The sequence below is a fragment of the Mustelus asterias genome, chromosome 25 (assembly GCF_964213995.1).
Source record: "Mustelus asterias chromosome 25, sMusAst1.hap1.1, whole genome shotgun sequence".
Classification (NCBI taxonomy): Eukaryota; Metazoa; Chordata; class Chondrichthyes; order Carcharhiniformes; family Triakidae; genus Mustelus; species Mustelus asterias.
In genome coordinates this window covers 53,490,883-53,513,884 of record NC_135825.1, presented here as the reverse complement: position 1 = coordinate 53,513,884, position 23,002 = coordinate 53,490,883, and the positions used below count along the sequence as shown (strand labels likewise).

General features: G+C 44.8%; 1 protein-coding gene across 1 annotated transcript in view; it reads right to left on the bottom strand.

Annotated features, from left to right (window-relative positions):
* Window positions 1-4,676: 4,676 nt before the first annotated feature.
* The window catches only part of pacsin1b (protein kinase C and casein kinase substrate in neurons 1b), a 263,525-nt gene continuing 245,199 nt past the window's right edge, over window positions 4,677-23,002 (bottom strand). Inside the window, exons 8-11 of the mRNA XM_078197783.1 lie at window positions 21,526-21,647; window positions 12,482-12,580; window positions 5,672-5,865; window positions 4,677-5,264 (exon numbers count right to left, since the gene is read on the bottom strand). Of these exons, the coding sequence (XP_078053909.1) occupies window positions 5,155-5,264; window positions 5,672-5,865; window positions 12,482-12,580; window positions 21,526-21,647 (525 nt within the window). The 3' untranslated portion in view covers window positions 4,677-5,154. The remainder of the gene's footprint in view (window positions 5,265-5,671; window positions 5,866-12,481; window positions 12,581-21,525; window positions 21,648-23,002) is intronic.

Sequence of the window (23,002 nt, the reverse complement as noted above, 5' to 3'; positions counted from 1 at the left end):
TCGCAAGAGTCGATTTCCTTTTTTTAAAATTATATATTCTTTATAGATTTTTTTTAGTTACAAAATACTCTGCTAAATATACATTTTCCCACTGCATCTTTGCACTAACTAGGCCAAAGTAGAGAATGAAACAGTTTAATAGTGCAGAACTCCCAACCAACTCCCAGCCGTAGCAGTTAAAAACTATTTAAAAAACTGAAACCTATTTAACTTGGGTCCCTGTTCCAAAGCCCACCTGCAATAGCTGCAGTCACATTCAGGAGAGTAGCAACAACGCAACAACCTTATTAGGCCAGTCGCAGTTGCGATGCGAATTTGGTGTCAAGTTGCTCAGAGTGAAGGTATGCATTGATAAGTTTGAGATCACCACCGGGAGGCAGTGTCGCGCTGTTTCAGCTTCGCACTTGCTGGGCACACGGACAGCCAGGAACTATTTTAGAAAAGTTGCCAGATGGTCCAAATGATATTTACCCCCCTCCCCCCGCCAATTTTGATAAAGACAATAGCTGTCTGTTCAATCAGCAACCCCGATATTCATAAATTTAGAAGTGGATTTCAGGCACGGTTGTGCAGGAATTAATTTTCCCGAGTCAAATAGCAATAAGGGTCTGGCAGTATCGATATCACAAGACTGACAGGTCCATGCGCCCAGAAACAGGAATTAAACTGCACTGGCTCACTTATGGAATGGATTTTTTTTTTAAAGAAAACCTTAAAAGCCTGTACATCTGCTGTGAAATGATGGCAAAAAGTTTAAAATTTATTATTTATTAGTGTCACCAGTAGGCTTACATTAACACTGCAACGAAGTCACTGTGAAAATTCTGTGGAAAATGTACACAGCATATTTCACTGCCTTGCTCGTGTGTTTTACATCAAAGAAGAGTTAAAAAATTTAGAAGGAAGGTTTTGGGGTTATTGAATAGATCCCTTTTGTAAAGTATGGGCTGGCGATACAGTCTACTTGTTTCTCAATTCAAAAACTGCTCAACATGAATAATCATTCCATATTTAAAGCGATAGATCTCACACTGCTATATTACCTATGTTGCTTAATTGAAAATGTTGGCTAATTCAAGGTTTTCTTTAGCAGATTAAATGACTAAATGTTCAGAAGTATAATGCAAGCAGCTATTTACTATACTGTGATCACCTGGTGCCACACAGAGTTTGTACAACCCAATTCTGTGTTTTGGGATCCAAGTTCCCTCCCCGTTCCACGTCCCAACAGCCCCTGATTTAATGCCCCATTCCAGTAAGCATGGTACCTCAAAGTGTAATACACAGTAGTGCTCATGGCACATTCAGACAGGTAACAAAATAGCTATTTAACTGTTAAACTTTATCATTTAACTGCAAGAGCATTGGACGGATAAAGTTAGACATGCAGAACATCCCAGGACAAACATTACACAAAACAAACAGCTGTCAATGCTAGTGAAGCAACTATTTGTTTACATACAAGAATTGCACATGCAAGGTGTGCATAAATGATCAATAAATATCTAAGTTTGCCAACATTGTAATGTGGTGTTTGTGGAGATTGTGCAACCACTTGTGGTTCAGCAGTACAGTACCACACATCCCATGTTCCCCAGATTGGGTGCTACACAGTCGGGCTTGCTGAATGACTCTTAGAAAAAGCACTGTTGGATTTTAAATGGAAGCACATTTAACTTTGAAGATTTGTGCGGAGTTAGTGAATGAGGTGAAGAATGGGTGGATAAATACATGAGTGAGAAAGCATTTTCTTTAAAAATACACATGCGTACACACACACACACACAAAATGGCAAAGCAGTTTGGCACTAATGTGCACTTTTGGCTGTTAAAAGATGGGGACTAATCGGGGACCAAAAAGGGTGAATGAGGAACGGTATTACACAAAGCCAACAAAATCTAAGCACTGATGATTAGTGAAATCGCTTGAGGAGTTGATCGATAACAATCGACTCAAGTCTCTCAAAAATTTCCTTCATTCTTTACCTACCTAAAGTGCAACTGTGAAAGCCAACATTAAACAGAGGAAGATCATCATCCTGCTGTATCCACCTTAGGCTGAGGATACAAATGTTGGACTCCATTAAAGCTCAAATCTCACCTCAAAACATGTTGCTCTTGGGACAGGACAATTGTTGTGCATGGCCACTGATATCTGGGTTATGTCTTAATGAGTATCACACAAAGACCAGGAGTTCAGCTTCCCCCCCCACACCCTCTAATATTCATTTGAATCAAGTGTGAAGACATTTTTTAAAAACCCTACAACATGCAAGCCAAGTCATAGATTAAAAGACAACATCCCTTTCATTTTACCTATCTGTAATAGAACATTCGAAAGTTAGAATACACTGGACCTAGCTTCATCATGTGGCAGCTAACAGTCACAACTGCTGGGCTTCAACCTGACTTTACAGAAACTGTTGGGCAGTGGCAAACTCTAACCGCAGCGGCTGTGGAAGCGCATTACGTTTTGAGGAGGTTTGCTCCAAATTAGATGCCACTAGTCCATATGACCTTCCCACCCTGAAGTTTTGTCTCTATAAAAGGTACCCAGATGCAACGAAGGAAACATATGCATCCATTCCCTCAGGAGAATCTTGCAATAAAATCTGCTGGCTCTCAACAATATTTTCCATTTTGTTTCCTCTACCATATTGACTATTTTGACATCACTAGCCCAAGAAACAGATAGATAACTGAACCACAAAGACACGCACAATGTCTTACAATCCCTACAGATGTGGATTTGCCAGCGTTGGACTGGGGTAGGCACAGTAAGTAGTCTCACAACACCAGGTTAAAGCCCAACAGGTTTATTTGGCAGCACGAGCTTTCGGAGCGCTGCCCCTTCGATGAAGGGGCAGTGCTCCGAAAGCTCGTGCTACCCTTCAATGAAGGGGCAGTGCTCCGAAAGCTCGTGCTACCCTTCAATGAAGGGGCAGTGCTCCGAAAGCTCGTGCTACCCTTCAATGAAGGGGCAGTGCTCCGAAAGCTCATGCTACCCTTCAATGAAGGGGCAGTGCTCCGAAAGCTCGTGCTACCCTTCAATGAAGGGGCAGTGCTCCGAAAGCTCGTGCTACCCTTCAATGAAGGGGCAGTGCTCCGAAAGCTCGTGCTACCCTTCAATGAAGGGGCAGTGCTCCGAAAGCTCGTGCTACCCTTCAATGAAGGGGCAGTGCTCCGAAAGCTCGTGCTACCCTTCAATGAAGGGGCAGTGCTCCGAAAGCTCGTGCTACCATATAAACCTGCTGGACTTTAACCTGGTGTTGTAAGACTACTTACAATCCCTACAAAGTGCTGGAGGAGGGGGGGTGGGGGGTGGGGGGGGGAAGGGGAGGCATGGAGCTGGAAACCTGCCCATTGGAAGGGTTGGATTCAAAAAAAAGTTTCCGAGAAAATAAAGTGAATAGACTTTGCAAACACGGAGGGTTTAGAAAACAGAGAGAGGACTTTAGATGTAGAAATGATCCTCAAGCTTTGATCATTGCTTATCTTGGATTAAATATTACATCATCACTCCAGGTTAGGATTCCATTCGCTCTTTGGGTCACTTTTTTTAAAGTTTAGGATGTAATAAGGGAAAAAACAAATCTCTGAATTTTCAGAAAGTTTGTGTAAAAGTCATTGGATATGCTGAAAATGCAGATTCGCACTGCATGCTACCTTTTCTGTGGAGTCATACCCACTATTAGAACTGGACTGACACTGCCTAAACTAATTTCACATTGGACCCTCAGCTCCTTCTTGTATTGTGGTCATGTTTACTTTAAACTGCTGATGGCCAACACAATATTGTTCAAGTGACTGATTTAATGCAGTCATTAATGGGCCAGTGTCCCTCTGAACCTCAGTGAAAGTCTTTTCAACACATACATGACCTGTCTCATGAATGGTTGATGGCTCAGTGGATTTAATCATCAGAATTTCATCCACCTTTAACTGCTGGAATAAACAGATACACAAGTGATCGCACCCTTTAATGCCCAACCTATGGATTCAGTATCAAATTCCTCAACAATTAGTTTTACACACTCTGGTAAAGAGACAAAAAGCTTCAGGAATCTTTGGGAATCTAGTGGACACATCCTGTCCAATGGGGTAAACACATTCCCCTTCAACTGGATCAATGAGAATTATTGGGGCAGGGAACATGTGGCTCATACAATAGACATTCCCATGAACACAGTCTCAGAATTGGAATTGCAATGGCCAATGGGTTTGGTCAAAGAAATACACAAACGAGCAACAAATTAATGGGCCAAAGTAGTGTGTGTGTGTGCGTGTGCACGTACATTGTCATGATGTGGAGTTGCCGGCATTGGACTTGGGTAAGCACAGTAAGTGGTCTCCCAACACCAGATTAAAGTCCAACAGGTTTATTTGGTAGCATGAGCTTTCGGAGCGCCGCTCCTTCATCAGGTGAGCGGCGCTCCGAAAGCTCGTGCTACCAAATAAACCTGTTGGACTTTAACCTGGTGTTGAGAGACTACGCATGTTTGTGCATGCCTTTATGTGCATGTACATATGTGCATGTACATATGTGCATGTACATATGTGCATGTACATATGTGCATGTACATATGTGCATGTACATATGTGCATGTACATATGTGCATGTACATATGTGCATGTACATATGTGCATGCCTGCCTGTGTGTGCACCTGCCTGTGTGTGCACGCATGTGCACAGGATCCTGTGTGCGCATGTCCGTGGCTATGATTCAGTGAGCATGCACAGACAATTCAGGGAGCTGGCAACAGCAAATCAATAACTGGAACCTCAGTGACGTAAATAGGTTACCTGTGAGTTGGATAAAGGAGGGAAGAGAAACTGCATTCAGAATGAGGTTTCCTGGTCATAAAGGACATGAAGAGCAAATGAGGAGCCACTTCTAGGAGAGGAGAGAGCACGCTGTAGAAGTTAAGTAGGTTTTTTTTTTAAATAGGTGTTTTACATTGACCATTAATGTACGTACAGTCTTCTCAGCCCACGGATAAAAGCATGATTTGCACAAATGATGACAGGGCACTATCCTACTAACAAAAAGTACAAAATGAAATGATCTGTCAAATCACCTCAGAACAGGAATAGCATTATCTAGAACACATATATACAGCAGCAGCAACTAGCTCAGCAAGTACAATGTGCAATCAGATAACTTCTACATAATTGGCTGGATACAAGCCAAGCTGTCCATTCTCCAGGCGTCCTTTGCACCAGCCCTGCTCATCCTCATCTTCGATCTTTATTAAGAAATCGCCTGCATTTTGAAGGGGACAAAACAAGCAGTTAGGCATTTCATTCCCTCATTGCACCTTTATCAGCAACTTGTCACGCAGAAAACTTTTTAAAAACCCTCTAAACCCCAGCAACTGCAGCCATTCAAGGCGGCAGCAGCAGCTTACCACTGCCTACTGAAGGGCAACCAGGTATGGGCAATAAATGCTGGCCCAGTCAGCGACCCCCACATCCCATCAAATGAATTTTAATAAGGGCATGTCTAACTAGTGGCAGGCACACATGACAAATTCTGGCTCATTACGAGAGCACAAAGAAGCAGCCCAGAAATCTGGGAAATCTTTCTCTTACATGTGAGGCTGGCAGATAACACAAAGGTGACTTTCTGGTCACAGATTGCAGTGTGACCTTTTCTGCGTAGTCTCTTACCCGCTTTGAAACTGAGTTCATCCTGCTCTTGGCCTTCGTAATCATACAGCGCGCGCACTCGCACGCCATGGGCAGGAGAAGTTTCTTCATCAAATGGATTTGCTCCACCATTTGCATCATTTGTGGCAGGGTTATTTGTCTCATCATCCGACCATTCGGCAGAGAAGGTCTGGTTCTTCTCGTAGCTACTCACGCTGCAACAGAAAAGGAGTGGAGGGGGAGCTGGGCAAAAAGAACCCTGCACAATGTTCCCAGAGCAGCCATCGCTTTGCCCAGAGCAGCCATCGCTCTGCCCATGGAAACCAGGAGAGCGGATGGAGTGAAACTGAGTGCTGGAAATTCAAAATAAAATACAAAGAGTGGAAATGCACGGACAGCCAGCATTTCAGAACTGATGTTCTACCGAGACACCCATTCACAATGAGAAATCTCTCCTTCCCCTCCTGCAGCATCCACCCCCCCCCCCCCCCCCCCACCCCCTCCCTCCTCCTTCCTGTCCCCCATGGCACACACCACCCCCACTCTCCCGAGTTGAAGTTGACTGGCATGCTGTGTATTCCTGGCATTTTCTGTTCATACTCTTTTCTAACATAACGCCATCTAAACAAATCTAACATCTAAAACAAACACAGTGGCTACAAGAGCAGGTCAGAGGCTAGGAATACTGCGGTGAGTAATTCACCTCCTGGCTCCCCAAAGCCTGTCCACCATCTACAAGGCACAAGTCAGGAGTGTGATGGAATACTCTCCACTTGCCTGGATGGCTGCAGCTCCAACAACACTCAAGAAGCTCGACTTGGTCAAGGACAAAGCAGCCCCGCTTGATTGGCGCCACATCCACAAACATCCACTTTCTCCACCACCGACGCTCAGTAGCAGCAGTGTGTACCATCTACAAGATGCAGTGCAGAAATTCACCAAAGATCCTTAGACAGCACCTTCCAAACCCACGGCCACTTCCATCTAGAAGGACAATGACAGCAGATACATGGGAACACCAACATCTACAAGTTCCCCTCCAAGCCACTCACCGTCCTGACTTGGAAATATATCGCCATTTTAGATGGGCACACTGCTGCCTCAGAGCACCAGGGACCCGGGTTCAATTCCGGCCTCGGGTCACTGACTGTGTGGAGTTTGCACATTCTCCCCGTGTCTGCATGGTTTTTCTCCGGGTGCTCCAGTTTTCTCCCACAGTGCAAAGATGTGCGGGTTAGGTTGATTGACCATGTTAAATCGACTCTTGTGTCAGGGGAGGGCCTGGGTGGGATTGTGGTTGGTGCAGACTCGATGGGCTGAATGGCCTCCTTCTGCACTGTAGGGATTCTATGATGTCGTTGAGTCAAAATCCTGGAATTCCCTCCCTAATGGCATTGTGGGTCAACCCACAGCACATGGACTGCAGCGATTCAAGCTGGCAGCTCATCACCACCTTCTCAAGGGGCAACTGGAGATGGCCAATAAATGCTGGCCAGCCAGCCACGCCCATGTCTCAAGAATGAATAAAAAAAGGTAGCAAAATAAAGCCAACCCAAACTGCAAACAGAGTGCCAGTTTTAAATTTGGAAAGCACCTCTACTTCAATAGGGTTATGCAAAGGCAAAAGCTGCCCCAAAAGACTAGAGTGCAGGTTAGGGGGAAGAAAATTCAACTGAAAAGGTATCCCCCTCGCCACCCCCCTCTAAAAGACATCGAACAGCCTGTTTTACACCCTCTTTGAAGTGGATTCTTTATTGAACAGAACAATGTGTAATTTTGTCTCAAAAACAACTCCTCTCACATGACACATTACTTCTCAGCACAGACAACAAACGCCAGCCTCGAGCCGCTGGCAAAGCCCTGAAACTTTGGCTCCCACACTCTGCACTCTACTCAAGAAAGGACACCAAGTTATGTAGCGATATGTTCTGAGGTGGCATTGCTCCAAGATTTAGGAGGCATGGAGCAAGTAAAGCTTGACCACGAAAGCAGGCACATCAAGCAGATTGTGTTCAGCACCAATGCTGTAACGGAGAGACAATGAAAGAAGTATTTAGTTATTAGTCACAAGTAGGCTTACATTAACACTGCAATGAAGCTACTGTGAAAATCCCCTAGTTGCCACACTCCGGCGCCTGTTCGGGTACACTGAGGGAGAATTTAGCATGGCCAATGCACCGAACCAGTACATCTTTCAGAGTGTGGGAGGAAACTGGAGCATCCAGAGGAAACTCACGCAGACACGGGGAAAACGCGCAAACTCCACACAGACAGTGATCCAAGCCGGGAATCAATTGTCATCCTCATTGTGAGTTTTGATTCTGGTCTGTAAACACGCATTGCCAAAGTAGTTTAATTAAAAACAGAACGTAAACCTCTTTGAAGGGCAAGGGTGGCAGACACATAGGAGGACCACCAAATTACCAAGCACCCTAACTGGGAAAGACATCTCCATTCCTTCATCGTTAAAGTGCTGGAAGTCCCCACTTAGCAGCACCGGGAGAGCACCTTCACCACACAGATAGCACCGGGAGAGCACCCTCACCACACAGATAGCACCGGGAGAGCACCCTCACCACACGGACCGCACCGGGAGAGCACCTTCACCACACGGACCGCACCGGGAGAGCACCTTCACCACACGGACCGCACCGGGAGAGCACCTTCACCACACGGACCGCACCGGGAGAGCACCTTCACCACACGGACCGCACCGGGAGAGCACCTTCACCACACGGACCGCACCGGGAGAGCACCTTCACCACATGGACCGCACCGAGTGCACCTTCACCACACAGACCGCACTGAGAGCATCTCACCACACGGACCGCACCGGGAGAGCACCTTCACCACATGGACCGCACCGGGAGAGCACCTTCACCACATGGACCGCACCGGGAGAGCACCTTCACCACATGGACTGCACCGGGAGAGCACCTTCACCACATGGACTGCACCGGGAGAGCACCTTCACCACACTGCAGTGCGAGTGTATCTTCACCACACAGACCGCAGCGTTTCAAAGGCATTTAGGAATGGGCCGTGTCAGTGATGCCTACATTCCATAAATTAATACTTGTTTTGTTTGGATACCAGATCAGAAACCCTAAAAGTATATTGTGAAGTCAGACTAGACATGACATTGATTACAGGAGTGGGGACGTCTTGTTGAAGTTGTACAAGACATTGGTAAGGCCACATTTGGAATACTGTGGACAGTTCAGGTCACCTTATTATCGAAAGGATATTATTAAACTAGAAAGAATGCAGAAAAGATTTACTAGGATGCTACCCGGACTTGATGGTTTGAGTTATAAAGGAGAGGCTGGATAGACTGGGACTTTTTTCTCTGGAGCATAGGAAGCTGAGGGGTGACCTTATAGAGGTCTATAAAATAACGAGGGGCATAGATCAGCTAGATAGCCCATATCTTTTCCCAAAGTTAGGGGGTCTAAAACTAGAGGGCATAGGTTTAAAGTGAGAGGGGAGAGATATAAAAGGGTCCAGAGGGGCAATTTTTTTCACACAGAGGGTGGTGAGTGTCTGGAACAAGCTGCCAGAGGCAGTCGTAGAGGCGGGTACAATTTTGTCTTTTAAAAAACATTTAGTTACATAGGTAAGATGGATATAGAGGGATATGGGCCAAATGGGACTATCTTAGGGGTTTAAAAAAAAGGGCAGCACGAACAACTTGGGCCGAAGGGCCTGTTTCCATACTGTAAACCTCTATGACCCCAACTATTTGCTATTTTGGCATTGGTGTAAGGATAGGGTGTTTCACTCCAGGCACGATTCTACTGTCACACTGGGAAGCCTTTATCAAAACAAATTTTATTTAACAACACTTCTTAATTGTAACAAATGAATTAGCTTAACATTTAACAATTGAACAATACTTAAACATGGCAAGATACAATTCTTAACTGCTAACCTATCCCTCTGAGTTCCAATTGAAGCAACATTCTTCTTACAGACTTAAACCCCCATTCAAAACCAATTAGCAAAAGACAGGCTTACTTGCTTGTACTTAGGTTGCCAGCCCTGGAACTCTCAGACACCTTCTAGAGACAGAGAGAGAGACACACACACACAGAGACATGTCTTGTTTCTTTGAGAAACAGGCAGAGACTGCTTGCTTTAAAATGAAAGAAGAACTGTGTTTTTCCCTGCAAGTTTAGCTCCCATAATTAAGCACATGATTTAGTCAATCAACCTAATCAAAACTCTACTCAAACATCAGGGGAAACCTAAGTAAACACAAATGCATTCGTTTAGCTTAAAAAACACTCCAGGTCTAAAATGAGTACTTATCCTGTGCGCCCAGCTATCAATTTAAAAGATTTCTTAGGCAAATTGGCACCCTGCACAACACAGCTAAATTTTCAACAGAAAAGAAACAGGACATAAATATATTTCTTAAAAGCACAGTATCATCACAATATACATGCATGGTATGGCATTTTAACTGCGGTGATGTCAAATCAAAATGGGTTGCACGACATATAGAAAATGCCTACCCTTTCAAGAATATTAGGTACAAGTGAATTGTAAATGCCCTTTCACAGTATGACTCGAGGACCATAAACTCATTTAATTTGTAAGTGTTGATCCAAAGTGGTGAGCCAGTGTTTAATTCGATGGGTGTCTGGGCTTTGCCAGGGTGTGGGTCGGTGAGGCAGTGTTTAATTCGATGGGTGTCTGGGCTTTGCCAGGGTGTGGGTCGGTGAGGCAGTGTTTAATTTGATGGGTGTGTGGGCCTTGCCAGGGTGTGGGTTGGTGAGGCAGTGTTTAATTCGATGGGTGTGTGGGTTTTGCCAGGGTATGGGTCGGTGAGGCAGTGTTTAATTCGATGGGTGTGTGGGTTTTGCCAGGGTGTGGGTCGGTGAGGCAGTGTTTGATTCGATGGGTGTGTGGGTCGGTGAGGCAGTGTTTGATTCGATGGGTGTGTGGGTCGGTGAGGCAGTGTTTAATGTGATGGGTGTGTGGGTTTTGCCAGGGTGTGGGTCGGTGAGGCAGTGTTTGATTCGATGGGTGTGTGGGTCGGTGAGGCAGTGTTTGATTCGATGGGTGTGTGGGTCGGTGAGGCAGTGTTTAATTCGATGGGTGTGTGGGTTTTGCCAGGGTGTGGGTCGGTGAGGCAGTGTTTGATTCGATGGGTGTGTGGGCCTTGCCACGTCCTCAGATTTGTTCTGAGACAATTTACTTCTTCCCACCATCAGTTGAGAAGCATTAAAAGAACGTTAACTTGGAGAAGAGTTAGTGCTGACACACAAAACCAAAAACACTAAAAATACACAGCAAGCCAGCCAACATCTGTCGCAAAAATAGTCATGATTTCAGGTGTAACCATCATGTGCTTTCTTACTGAAAGGCACACAATACCCTGGGTGAAATTTCAACACTTTGTTTCTATGCCAGATTTCCAGCAGCTGCAGTTTTTTTCTTTCTAATCACATCTTCAAATACCTACATCATACTGGCATAAAAAAAACAAAAAGAAATTCATGAAAAGTTTGGTTCAATTAGCAATTTTAGGTTCATGCAGCACAGTTGAGGTTAAAGATGAGTGAAGCACCATTGCTTGATCTGAACAACCCACAGATTTAAATAAATAAAGTTCAGCTGTGGATTTTTCATTAAAAGGAGGAGGAAGGTACAGAGGAATCCTTTCATAATCCTTTCTTGTTATAAAGAATATCCAGTATAAAAGAAAAGAGTAACATCCATCTTGGAACTGTATGAAGAACCTGGACTTGGATCCAACTTAGCCGCTCCTGGCCATCCTGGGTAAAGGCTCTGGAGCCAGTCCATTAATAAATGTGCAACCACACTTTGGACCAGTTAGGGTGCTAAACGGATACTGCTGCACTCTGGGAAACTGGACTATTGGCTGAAAACTTTTATTAGTGTCACAAGTCGGCTTACATTAACACTGCAATGAAGTTACTGTGAAAATGCCCTAGTCGCCACACTCCGGTGCCTGTTTGGGTACACGGAGGGAAGATTTAGCATGGCCAATGCACCTAACCAGCATGTCTTTCGGACTTGATGTGGACTTGCTGGCGTTGGACTGGGGTAGGCACAGTAAGACTACTTACTGTGTCTTTCAGACTGTGGAAGGAAACGGGACCACCTGGAGGAAACCCACGCAGACATGGGGAGAACGTGCAAACTCTGCACGGTGACCCAAGCCGGGAATCGAATCTGGGTTCCTGGTGCCGAGAGACAGCAGTGCTAACCAGCGATGTTCATTTTAGTATGTTTCCTTCCAGTAGATTGTGTGTTTGCTCAGGTTCTGTGGCAACAAATCAGTCTGTTCAACTCATGCCCATAAACAGGCTTCCAACAGGGTCATTCCAGAATGCATGGTGACACCATTGGTCAGAGTAGCAGGATGTCCAGATGGTCAGGAAAGATATAGCATCTGTTTTGTATTTAGGTGCAAAATGGGAGACGAGTTTAAACACAAAGTAGTCTTCTTCCCCTTTAAGCTGCACTTGCTATTTAAATACTTAAAAAGCAATACCTTTAATTAGGAGGCTACATAATGCAGACAGCATTCCAGAATATGAGCTCATTATGCAGATTTTTTGTTTCATATATAACATATCAAAGGAATTCAGAAAGATAGTGAAAAATTCACCCAGATATGTGGAGCCATTGTAACACAAAGATCAAGGCAAATTAAGTCATACGTACATATGTTAGAGAGACAGAGAGAGGAACATAGCTGGGTCAAGAGTCCCATTGATAAAACTGGCTCCACCGAAGTGTTAGATTTAGTGAATGTTAGTGAAAAACTCCAAACAAAGACAGACACTTTTCACCAACTTTTTCTTTTCCTCTCTGCGGATCTCCTCGTGGTTGACTTCTTCCTCAGCAAAAGGGTTATTACTGTTACGTCTCTCATTATTCTGGCAGATACTACTTCTGTTCAGGAAATGAGAAAAGGACACCTGCATTTGTAAAGAATCCCTAGAAACAATTAACTCTTCACGGAGGTCTCAGAACACTAGGCACCTTTAACCAGTCACAGAGTTGAGCTGAAAGTCTTACAAATGCAAGTTCTTTTGTTCCAATCATGGACCAGTCAAAACGGATGAATAAATCCAAGATGTTGCGTAACCCCTTGGACTTGCCTGAAAGGAACTGTAATCTCAATATGTGCCTGATTTTAAATAGGCGCGAGGAATGGGCAGGCAGAGAGGGCATGCCCAATCCCGGAGATAGGCTCTCAAGCCCAGGCCTCAGTCACGTGCTTCTGGGGAGCAATGGGTGGAAATGGGGCCTCCACCCCCGAGAAGGCAGGAAATTGGCCGGGGTGAGGGCAGGGCGGGTTGCGTGTTTTGGCAGAGGAGGGGGTTAAGGAAATTTGTTGTGTATTCCTGCTCCACTTGGCCCCACCATAAAGCATGTTGTTACGCAGGTACAGCCAGTGATTAAGGAGGCAAATGGAATGTTGATCTTTATTAAAGTTTATTTATTAGTGTCACAAGTAGGCTTACATTAACACTTCAATGAAGTTTTTTGATTTATTATTGTCACATGTAATAGCATACAATGAAAAATATTGTTTCTTGCGCACTATACAGACAAAGCATACCGTTCATAGAGAAGGAAAGGAGAGAGTGCAGATTGTAGTGTTACAGTCATAGCTGGGGTATAGAGAAAGATCAACTTAATGCAAGGCAAGTCCATTCAAAAGTCTGACAGCAGCAGGAAAGAAGCTGTTCTTGAGTCAGTTGGTACGTGACCTCAGATTTTTGTATCTTTTTCCCGATGGAATAAGGTGGAAGAGAGAATGTCTGGGGTGTGTGGGATCCTTAATTATGCTGGCTGCTTTGCCAAGGCAGCAGGAAGTGTAGACAGACTGTGAAAATCCTCCAGTTGTCACTCCTGCGTCTGTTTGAGTACACTGAGGGAGAATTTATCATGGCCAATGCACCTAACCAGCATGTCTTTTGGATTGTGGGAGGAAACCGGAGCACCCGGAAGAAACCCACGCAGACATGGGGAGAACGTACAAACTCCGCACAGACAGTGACCCATGCCGGGAATCGAACCCGGGTCCCTGGCGTTATGAGGCAGCAGTGCAGGGACAGGAATGGTTGTTGCCGGTTCCGGGATTTAGATGTTTCAGTAAGAGCAGGGAAGGTGGTAAAAGAGATGGAGGTGTGGCATTGTTAGTCAAGGACAGTATTACAGTGGCAGAAAGGACGTTTGATGAGGACTTGTCTACTGAGGCAGTATGGGCTGAGGTTAGAAGCAGGAAAGGAGAGGTCACCCTGTTGGGAGTTTTCTATAGGCCTCCGAAAAGTTCCAGAGATGTAGAGGAAAGGATTGCAAAGATGATTCTGGATAGGAGCGACAGGGTAGTTGTTATGGGGGACTTTAACTTTGCAAATATTGACTGGAAACGCTATAGTTCGAGTACTTTAGATGGGTCAGTTTTTGTCCAATGTGTGCAGGAGGGTTTCCTGACACAGTATGTAGATAGACCAACAAGAGGCGAGGCCACATTGGATTTGGTACTGGGTAATGAACCAGGCCAGGTGTTAGATTTGGAGGTAGGTGGGCACTTTGGTGATAGTGACCACAATTCGGTTACATTTACTTTAGCGATGGAAAGGAATAGGTATATACCGAAGGGCAAGAGTTATGGCTGGGGGAAAGGAAATTATGATACGATCAGGAGAGATTTAGGATGCATAGGTTGGGGAAGGAAACTGCAGGGGATGGGCACAATTGAAATGTGGAGCTTGTTCAAGGAACAAGGGTGTCCTTGAGAAGTATGTACCTGTCAGTCAGGGAGGAAATGGTCGAGTGAGGGAACCGTGGTTTACTAAAGAAGTTGAATCTCTTGTGAAGAGGAAGGAGGACACTTATGTAAAGATGAGACATGAAGGCTCAGTTAGGGCGCTTGAGAGTTACAAGTTAGCCAGGAAGGACCTAAAAAGAGAGAGTTAAGAAGAGCCAGGAGGGGACATGAGAAGTCTTTGGCAGGTAGGATCAAGGAAAACCCTAAAGCTTTCTATAGGTATGTAGTGTTACAGTCATAGCTAGGAATAAAAGAATGACGAGGGTAAGATTAGGGCCAGTCAAGGACAGTAGTGGGAAGTTGTGCGTGGAGCCTGAAGAGATAGAAGAGGCGCTAAATGAATATTTTTGGTCAGTATTCACGCAGGAAAAAGACAATGTTGTCGAGGAGAATACGGAGATACAGGCTATTGGACTAGACGGGATTGAGGTTAATAAGGAGGAGGTGTTAGCAATTCTGGAAAGTATGAAAATAGATAAGTCCCCTGGGCCAGATGGGATTTATCCCAGGATTCTCTGGGAGGCTAGGGAGGAGATTGCAGAGCCTTTGGCTTTGATCTTTAGGTCATCATTATACAGGAATAGTGCCAGAAGATTGGAGGATAGCAAATGTTATCCCCTTGTTCAAGAAGGGAAGTAAAGACAACCTTGGTAATTATAGACCAGTGAGCCTTACTTCTGTTGTGGGCAAAGTATTGGAAAGGATTATAAGAGATAGGATTTATAATCATCTAGAAAGGAATAATTTGATTAGGGATAGTCAACACGGTTTTGTGAAGGGTAGGTCGTGCCTCACAAACCTTATTGAGTTCTTTGAGAAAGTGACCAAAGAGGTGGATGAGGGTAAAGCAGTTGATGTGTATATGGATTTCAGTAAAGCGTTTGATAAGGTTCCCCACAGTAAGCTATTGCAGAAGATACGGAGGCATGGGATTGAGGGTGATTTAGCGGTTTGGATCAGGAATTGGCTAGCTGTAAGAAGACAGAGGGTGGTGGTTGATGGGAAATGTTCATTCTGGAGTTCAGTTACTAGTGGTGTACTGCAAGGATCTGTTTTGGGGCCACTGCTGTTTGTCATTTTTATAAATGACCTGGATGAGGGCGTAGAAGGATGGGTTAGTAAATTTGCGGATGACACTAAAGTCGGTGGAGTTGTGGACAGTGTGGAAGGTTGTTGCAGGTTACAGAGGGACATAGATAAGCTGCAGTGCTGGGCTGAGAGGTGGCAAATGGAGTTCAATGTGGAAAAGTGTGAGGTGATTTGGAAGGAGTAACAGCATTACAGAGTACTGGGCTAATGGTAAGATACTTGGTAGTGTGGATGACCAGAGAGATCTCGGTGTCCATGTGCATAGATCCCTGAAAGTTGGCACCCAGGTTGATCGTGTTGTTAAGAAGACGTACGGAGTGTTAGCTTTTATTGGTAGATGGATTGAGTTTCGGAGCATGGAGGTCATGTTGCAGCTGTACAAAACTCTGGTGCAGCCGCACTTGGAGTATTGCGTACAGTTCTGGTCACCGCATTATAGGAAGGATGTGGAAGCATTGGAAAGGGTGCAGAGGAGATTTACCAGGATCTTGCCTGGTATGGTGGGAAGGTCTTATGAGGAAAGGCCGAGGGACTTGAGGTTGTTTTCGTTAGAGAGAAGAAGGTTAAGAGGTGACTTAATAGAGGCATACAAGATGATCAGAGGATTAGATAGGGTGGATAGTGAGAGCCTTTTTCCTCGGATGGTGATGGCTAGCACGAGGGGACATAGCTTTAAATTGAGGGGTGATAGATATAGGACAGATGTCAGAGGTAGGTTCTTCACTCGGAGAGTGGTAAGGGCATGGAATGCCCTGCCTGCAGCAGTAGTCGACTCGCCAACATTAAGGGCATTTAAATGGTCATTGGATAAACATATGGATGATATTGGAATAGTGTAGGTTAGATGGGCTTTAGATTGGTTTCACTGGTCGGCGCAACATCGAGGGCCGAAGGGCCTGAACTGCACTGTAATGTTCTATGTTCTAATCACTGTGCCACTCTATTACAAGGGGAGTGAAATATAAAAATAAGGAAGTTTTGCTACAGTTCTACAGGGCATTGGCGAGACCACATCTAGAATACTGTGTACAGTTTTGGTCTCTTTATTAAAGAAAGAACATCACTGCATTAGAAACAGTTCAGAGAAACTTCGCTCAACTGATTGCTGAGATGAAGGGTTGGCCTTTAGAGGAATGAGGTATGATCTTACTGAAACATTGATTCTGGGACAATTTGACAGGGTGGATACTGCAAAGATGTCCCCCTTGTGGGAGAGACCAAAACTAAGGGGAAAAAGCAGTACATCCAACATGATTTCAAGCTCCTATAACAGCCCCAATCCCACTGTACGGACCAAGTTACATTTAATCTTATGGATCCAAATGTCTCATCTCATTAATTGACTCAAGTAGTCAATTCTCGAGCATTTCCATTGCACAGCAATATTTATGTTTATCCTTAAAAAAAAATCAACCAAAAATGGCAATCTTTCTCAGGGTCTGGAATGAGCAGATCATTTGCAGTGGTTGTGGTACTAGCCTGGCAATCCCGAGATAATGGGCACAATCTTATCGGCTCACTGTGCCGGTTGATCAGTGTGGCGACTCGGGAAGATTGCGGGTCGACCAGCCTGTTTAGTTGGCGAGATCGGCTTTGCATCCTTTCCGTAAGGGTAAGAGATTTACCTGCCCCCGCATGGCATCTTCTGGAATCTTGCCCCTCGCCAGTGAGACATCACGCTGGCGAGAATCAGTACTGGTCTCCACCAACCAGGCACCATGGCCATTGGAGTCCCGGGGTGGTCGGGAGCATGGCTGGGCAGTGCACATCGAGCAGTGACACTTGGACCTGGAATCATGGCAATGCCCAATTGGGCACCATAAGTGTGCCAGAGGCAGTACCAAGGGGGCGGAGCCTGAGTCGGGTGGGGGAGGTGGATGCATAGGGGGTTGGCCCTGATGTCAGCAGCCTGTGTTGGCGTGGGTGGAGAACATGCTGCCATTGATGTGGGGGGCGGGGGGGCAAGAGGTCTCCTGGTTCACTGGGAGATCAGGGTGCCCCGCTCAAATGGCACTCCAAGCAGTCTGCAGCCCCCGGCATACTTGGGTTGTCCCCCGCCCCGGTGTCAGAAAATCTGTGATGTGGAGATGCTGGTGTTGGATTGGGGTAAACACAGTAAGAAGTCTCACAACACCAGGTTAAAGTCCAACAGGTTTATTTGGTCGCAAAAACCACTAGCTTTCGAAGCGCTGCTCCTTCGTCAGGTGAGTGGGATTTCAGTTCACAAACAGGGCATATAAAGTACCAGGTTAAAGTCCAACAGGTCTCCACTCACACTGTCTGTACCTTTAAGACTTGATTACCTGTAAAGACTTGAATTCCAACCATTGTTTTGTAAATTGAGTTTGTGTCTTTATATGCCCTGTTTGTGAACTGAACTCCCACTCACCTGATGAAGGAGCAGCGCTCCGAAAGCTAGTGGCTTCTGCTACCAAATAAACCTGTTGGACTTTAACCTGGTGTTGTGAGACTTCCTACTGTAAGAAAATCTGTCAGTGTGGGAAGATTGTGCTGAACCCACCCAAAAAAAAATCAGAGTGGGACACTCCCGTTTTCAGAATTTTAGGACACTTTGAATATCTTTGGGAAGATTGTCCCTCCCAAAGTTTAAATCCCATTAAGAAAAACTCACATCGATTTCAATAAATCGTGTAATACTAGAAAAATAACCGTGAAAGCTTGTCAATTGCTATAGCAACCCAACAGGGTCACTAATATCCATTGGGAACAGACCTGCCATCTGTACATGGGCTTGATTTGATTTGTCAGATGTATTAACATAGTGAAAAGTATTGTTTCTTGCGTGCTATACAGACAAAGCATACTGTTCATAGAGAAGGAAAGGAGAGAGTGCAGAATGTAATGTTACAGTCATAGCTAGGGTGTAGAGAAAGATCAACTCAATGCAAGGTAGGTCCATTCAAAAGTCTGACAGCAGCAGGGAAGAAGCTGTTCTTGAGTTGGTTGGTACGTGACCTCAGACTTTTCTATCTTTCTCCTGATGGAAGATGGTTGAAGAGAGAATGTCCGGCGTGCGTGGGGTCCTTAATTATGCTGGCTGCTTTTCCGAGGCAGTGGGAAGTGTAGACAGAGTCAATGGATGGGAGGCTGGTTTGCCTTTCATGTAATTCCAATCTCAAACTCTATGTGGCAGGGTCCTAGAAAACCATTCAGTGTTAAGCAATCGCTACAGTGTTCTATAGGAAGACAGACTGTACCTATTGGCACAACCAACAGAATTACATTTGCCTTGATGATGCCATTCAGTTGGGTGGATGTGACCATGGGCATCCTCAACATTGACTATGGCTTCAGGCCAAACAAACGATCAAGGAAACCTTTCAATAATTGCTACCTACCTGGCGGAAATCATTCTTTGGGTTAGGTTACTTCAATGTGCACCAGCAAGAGTGGTTTAGTAGTACTACCACTGGCCATACCCTGAAGGGCATCGCTGTCATTCTCGGTCAAGTGGTGAGGAAATTGACACAAGGCAGCAGCCCACTTTATCTCATCTTCATTGACGTTCTTGCTGTTGATACAGTTGTCCCTACAGAATTGACAGAAATGACCACTACCCAGTCCTTGTGAAGGCAAAGCCTCGTCTCTACCGTGAGGGCATATTTTAGAATGAGGTACAAACCTAGTGAATCTAACTCCTGGCTTAGCACCAAGAGCAGCAGACTATGGACAGAGAAAAGTGATTCCATAATCAACAGAATAGCACAAAGCTCTCTAGCACTCCCACATTCATTACAGAATAGTGGTGATAACCATGAGACTAACAGGAGGATTATTTATGGACAACCTTATCGTGATTCATAGAGAAACCCAGCATGTGCATGCAAGACACAAGGTTGAAGTGTTCACAAGAGAGTCTTCAACCAAAAGTACAAGTGGATGATCCCACTCAACCTCCAAGGTCCGGACCCAATCAATTTGGGTTACTCAATATATTAAGCAGCGAGTGTGCAGGATTCTGTGGAAGTGGACCTTGGTGCCATCTGGCATCTACTCCACCAACCAAGCTATTACACCACAGCTGCAAGACTGACTTCTAGCCAACAATGCAGACAAATGCCCATGCCTGTCACACCCCAAAAAACCCCAAAGAATGTAGCTAAACATTGTATTTATATAGCATCTTTAACATCATAAAACATGCCAAGACACTTCACAAGAGTATTACCAAACAAAATCAGACACCAAGTCACAAAGTAAGATATCAGGACAGATGTCTGGTCAAAGAGGTAGGTTTAAGAGGTGTCTTAGAGGAGGAAAGAGAGGTGGAGAGTTGTTGACCTTGACAAACGAAGGTCAGTGATGGAGCCATTAAGATCCAGGATGTTTATGAGATCAGAATTGGAGGAGTGCAGATATCTCAGGAGGGACGTAGGGCTACAGAAATGTGCAGGGGTGAGGTCACAATAGAGTTTAAAACAAGGATGAGAATGTTAAAATTTTAAGAGGATATTGTCAGCCAGCACAGGAGTGGTGGGTGAATGGGACTTGGTGCATGTTTGGACATGGGAAGTAAGAGTTTTGGATGATAGAATGTGATAGGTCAGCCAGGGATGCATTGGAATAGTCAATCCCACAGGCAACAGGCAAAAGATCAACTGAGACATGCCTGTAGACAGTGGAGAGAGTCAAGGATTAAGAGGTGGGTAGCTGGGGGGGGAAGGGAGGCAGATAGGAAAGCGGATTTGGAACTGAATCAGTCATGACCTTATTGAATGGCCAAGAGGGCGCGAAGGGCCAAATGGCTCACTCCTGCTCCTAACTCTTCTGTTCTTATGGCAGGAGAAGAGTCAACAATGTCATGGAGGTGAAAATGAGATGCAGAGGTGTGGCTGGAAGCTCACCTGGTGGTGAAATACGACAGCAAAGTTGCAAACAAACAGTCTTGATCAAACAGTCGGCAAGAAGAGCAATGGAGGCAGTGGCTGGGGAAGAGTACAAGCTGGAGATCAAAAACGGCAGTCTTCCCAATATTGTGTTGGAGGAAATTTCTGCTCATCCAATACTGGGTGCCGGAAATGCACTTGGAGCCAGCCACATCACCAGTAAAGTGATAGAGTTATCAGTAATACCATCATGTAACAATAATAACCAGTTCACCAATGCCCAATTTAGCATCTGGTCGAATCACTTGGCACCAGACCTTATGATAGGGTTGATCCAGACACAAACCCAGGAATTAAGTATCAGAGGGCGGGTGAGAAAAGCTACCCTTAACACCAAGATGAGGTTCAACCAAGTATAGTCCCAGGAAGCTTTGACCCTCATTGACCAAGTTTTTGCCAAAGGGAAACCCTCTAATTGTTTGAGGCATACTCAACATTACAAAAGGTGGTTGTAGTTGTTGGAGGCTAGGCAGGAGGAGCCCAGAACACTATTCCTCCTCAGGGTTAAATGACAAAACTCCCCATCACGAGGAGACTGTCAAATGCACAATCCATTGGGGAGTTGCTACAGTTTACCCAGAGTCCTCTGCAGCAAAGTCTACCATTAGGCTGGAGAACAGCAATTTTATGGGAACTCTGAAACCAGCAGGTTTGCCTCAAAGTCTCACACCCGGGCATACATTGCTGTCATTATTTTATGGAGCTGCCATGTAAATTCCACATTTTGTGTTTTCAAACTACTGCTCAGAGTGTCTCCAGTTAAATACACCCTTGCTGCTGCCGTTTACACTTTTCTACCTATTACACAATATTCAACACAATTCATGTAGCCCGGATACGAGGATAAAAATGGCAGTAAACATGCAGACAACTTCCAATATAACATTTGTTATTATGTAGTAATACTGCCTTGAAACACAATTGTGACTGGATCCGTGAGGGATTGTACCTATCCAATGTGTAGGTGATAAGGTGGAAGAACTAAACAAAAAAAAAAAGACCCTTCGTTTTCCAGCACCATAATTAACCATAAAGAGAATCCCACCTTTGAGTGCACCTACCTGCCCCGGTCGGCAGCCTGTGACACCTGCTCCCCTGCCGGTGAGACATTAGTAACACCTTCATTAACCTTTTTTACTTTCTCTCTTTTAGCAACAGTATGAGTCATGTCTTGAGAATATTCCTGTAAAAGATAAGTTTTCCCCCTTTTAGGCACAGCAAATCCAAATAATTTAACTGCATGCAAACACATGCACACTTGCGTTTTTTTAAGCACGAAAGACTTCCATTTACATTGGGCTTTTAATGACCACCAGACATCTCAAAGCATTTTTGAAGTGATTTTTGTAATACAGGAAACACAGCAGCCAATTTGCAGGCAGCAAGCTCTCGCAAACAGCAATGTGATTAAGACCAGATTATCTCCTTTTTGTGACACTGATTGAGGGATAAATATTGACCTGGACATTGACGATATCTCCCCTGCCTTTCTGTGAGACAGTGCCATGGGATCTATTACATCCACCTGGGCAGGCAGATAGGGCCTCCATTTAACATCTCCTCTGAAAGACAGCACCTGACTCCAACAGAGCTCGCTCAGTACTGCACTGGAGGGACAGCCTTGATCCCTGGATTCAGAGGCTGAGCCACAACGGATCAACAATTTCCATTTCACATAAAATCAAGAGAGATCCTTAGTGATGTCCGTGTTCCTGGATCTTCGGACCATTTTTCCATAGAAAGAATCTGGAAAAAAATCACTTAGTGCATACAGATGGTCTGAGACAATAGGTTAAGATTTCAATAAACTAATGTTAATTTTTCCTCAGACTAACAAGGAATTTGTTAACTTATTTCAGTGGCGAAGATACACTTCACACCCACTTTACTAAAAAGTTTGTAATCTATTTGTGAAGAGGAAGCCCCACAGAACAGAAAGCGCTGAAGATGGCGCTGACCACGAAGAATGCCGAGAAGAGCACACAGGATTTTCCAAGCACTCAGAAATGGTTCACCAGTTAGGACGGGAAGCTGCAGTCACCTGCGGTGCCAAAGATGAAGATGTAATTTTATAATGGGAAGCAAATGCATCGACAAATAGAGTGACAAGATTTAAAAGTGCCAATCAATTGTCGAGGATTGAAGCAGAGTGTTACCGGTGCCAGGATAATCACTCCCCTGAAGTCTGCTGGTGTCAAGAGGCTAAATGCTTTTCCTGCCATAGGAAAGGCCAACTAAGGCACCGATGTAAAAGTAAGACTGGTCTAGCCAGAAACAGAGTCAATAATACATCACTAGTGCTGAATATGGAAGAGTCCAGTACTAAGGATTTAAATCTTCACTCATTGTTCAATGGGAAAGTGGGAAAGGTAGCTCCTATCACTGCGATGTTTTTGATAAACAGAACACCCTTAAAGCTGGAAGTTGATACAGGAGCCTCTGCCGCCATGATATTTATAAGGAGGAATCTAACCTTGAGTTGGAGGGGTACTGTAGCAAAACTAACAACTTACACAGGAAAAGCCATTAAGATAAAAG